This window comes from Zingiber officinale, chromosome 8B, assembly GCF_018446385.1.
Source record: "Zingiber officinale cultivar Zhangliang chromosome 8B, Zo_v1.1, whole genome shotgun sequence".
Lineage (NCBI taxonomy): Eukaryota > Viridiplantae > Streptophyta > Magnoliopsida > Zingiberales > Zingiberaceae > Zingiber > Zingiber officinale.
Window position 1 is genome coordinate 25,064,316 of NC_056001.1, and position 2,779 is coordinate 25,067,094.

A 2,779-nucleotide genomic window follows, 5' to 3' on the forward strand; every position below is an offset into this window, starting at 1 on the left:
TTTGGTATAATTATTATGGGGGCGGAATTTAAATATTTTAGGAGTAAATTATAATAATAAAAGGCAGTTGTCTAACAAAACAAAAGAAAAAAAAAAAGAGAGAAAGATTTTTTCTATTTCAAGAACAAAAAATTTAGACTCACGCCTTTACAAGCAACATATACCATTTCTCACTACGATACAATACGCTTTTGTGGTACGCGCACCCATGAATATTTATTTCATTCGTACTGAGTGGGTTGGTAATTGTCTGGGTATGGGTTTTCTTTTGTTTGGCCTTTTGACGTCAGTTTTTTTATCCCTTCCATCTTCCAAATACATTGCATCCTCCTTTCCCCCTTCAATTATTAGCCGCCTCTCTTTCGATTCCGGTTCTCTACTGCGGCGGATCGCAATCACGATATTGGCTCGATCGCATGGCGGAGGCTTCGATATGTCACCTCGCTGAGTCCAGATAAGTTTGACTCTCCTCCGGTTCCCATTGCTTGTGATCTGGAGTCAGGTCTGGGGATTTCGCATCGGAGTTGGTTCCTGAGCTCGGAAGTGGATTCGGTAATAGTCGAGGCTGAATTCGTGCTATGTGTTGCATAAAGTTCTTTTTTTTTTTTTTTTTTGCAATTTAGTGTGCTTGTTGTTTCTCATCCTAGGGTTTTGGTCCCTATTTCTGGGAACCGAGGTTGCGAATTTGATTTTTTTTGTTTTTTGTTTTGGTGTTATTTTCCGAGGTAGTTGGTTGATTTGGTGTAGAAACTGCGAGAAACGTGGGATTTTGATGGGGTTCCTTTTCAGGTCTGAATATTGTGAAGAATCGTAGCTTTTTTGCAAGGAAAAGTCACTGACTTGTATTAGAGAGAGGAAATAAAATATTTTGGTTGGGCGATTCTGTTTCTCAAGTCACAAAATGGAGGGGAATTTGCCTGCTGGAAGCATGATCCCAGGAGTTTCCTATGGTATGCTAGGTTTGCAAGGAAACATGCATAACCATCAAAGCTCAATGATCCACCAGTCTATGCATGATGATTTCCCGATGTCAGGCAATCACCTGCAAGGATCTGATCATCGAACAGGGGCTTCTGTCATGGATTACAGTAAAGGACAGCATAACAAGACCTCCGTGAGCGATGATGACGAACCTAGCTTCAATGACGATGCCGGCGACGGCCATCAAGAGGCTGGGAAAGGGAGGAAGGGATCCCCATGGCACCGCATGAAGTGGACTGATAGGATGGTCAAGCTTTTAATAACTGCTGTTTCTTACATAGGCGAAGATGCTACTTCTGAGTGTGGAGGGAGGAGGAAGTATGCAATCTTACAGAAAAAGGGGAAGTGGAAGGCCATATCAAAAGTGATGGCCGAGAGAGGTTGTTATGTTTCGCCTCAACAATGCGAAGATAAGTTCAATGATCTAAATAAAAGGTACAAGAGACTCACCGATATTCTTGGCAGGGGCACATCTTGCAAGGTTGTTGAGAATCCAGCATTATTGAACCGTATGAATAACCTTTCTGAAAAGATGAAGGAAGATGTAAGGAAGATTTTGAGCTCAAAACATCTTTTCTATGAGGAGATGTGCTCGTATCATAATTGTAACCGATTGAATTTACCCGCTGACCCAGCACTTCAACATTCACTCCAGCTGGCGCTACGAAGTAGAGATGAGCACGACACAAGGAGGGGCTCGCACGAAGATGTCGATGAAGATGATCAAAGTTCTGATAGTGATGATGAGGAAGGAGATGCTGAGGAGCATAATGCAGTGCGTGGTGACGTATCATGCTTTCCAAAGAGGATGAAGCTTGGGGTGGACCATGAGGCAGCAGTTTTTGGAAACCCATCAGCTTCACACGGTTGTGGTAGAGGCCTCCAACCTCAAGGTTTGGCAGTCGATATGAACCAGGTGTTGCCAGATGGATCTAAATCCACACTAGGACAACAACAATGGGATAATTCTTATTCTCTTCAGCTCGAAGAGAAGCGGTTGCAAATTCAAGCTGAGATGCTGGAACTTGAGAAGCAACGCTACAAGTGGCAAAGGTTTAGTAAGAAGAAAGACAGAGAACTAAACAAGATGAGGATGGAAAATGAACGAATGAAACTTGAGAATGAACGTATGTCCCTTGAGTTAAGGCAAAAGGAGATAGAAATGGATCTCATGTTAAAGAGGACCTAGCTAAGTTCCTTGGACACTCTGAAACTGTGCACCACCAATAAGGTAAGCATAGGTGATTCGAGTCATTTACTTGTAGCCAAGCTTTGAGGGTACTTTTTTTCTAGTAAAAGTACCAGTAGGCTTGTTATAATAGCAATGAAACTCTTTTCTGAAAATTCGAACTTCAACTTCTTCCCAATGGCCTTGTAACTGAAGTATCTTAAAATTTTTCTCTTTCTCTATATTGAATTGTTTTCCTTTCCTATCAAAGCTTAGGTGTGGTTTCTGTTAGTTTTGCACTTTTCTTGCCCTTGGATCTAGGATTAGAGTTCCATTTTATCTTCTAGTTTTGGTGCATATATCAGATCTAAATCTTATGACTGCTGTAACAAAAGAGTTAATAACCTTGTTCTTTGATTGTGTAAAGAATTAATAACCTTGTTCTTTGTGGTCAAGTTGTATGTTCTTTTGGATGAACTGATACTTGTGCGATCATTGATATAGAAACAGACTGTTGTAAGCCGATTGTTAAAACAAATTTGGGAACAGATAGATATAGAAACAAACAAATAGCCTACAACCTAATTGCTATGGGTTAGTTCAAGATAGTGAATGCTGTAGAGGTTCGTG

The 2,779-nt window shown here is 40.9% G+C and overlaps 1 protein-coding gene across 2 annotated transcripts; it reads left to right on the forward strand.

Moving 5' to 3' along the window:
• The first annotated feature begins 291 nt into the window (after positions 1-291).
• LOC122015226 lies at positions 292-2,419 on the forward strand. Of its 2 annotated transcripts, none has more exons than XM_042571993.1 (2): positions 292-552; positions 790-2,419. In XM_042571993.1, exon 2 carries the CDS (start codon positions 902-904, stop codon positions 2,168-2,170), a length of 1,269 nt encoding a protein of 422 aa, XP_042427927.1. In that variant the 5' UTR covers positions 292-552; positions 790-901; the 3' UTR covers positions 2,171-2,419. The 2 variants fall into 2 exon arrangements, with proteins under 2 accessions (XP_042427927.1, XP_042427929.1); XM_042571995.1 differs by having other exon boundaries at positions 321-552; positions 730-2,419.
• Positions 2,420-2,779: the final 360 nt, after the last annotated feature.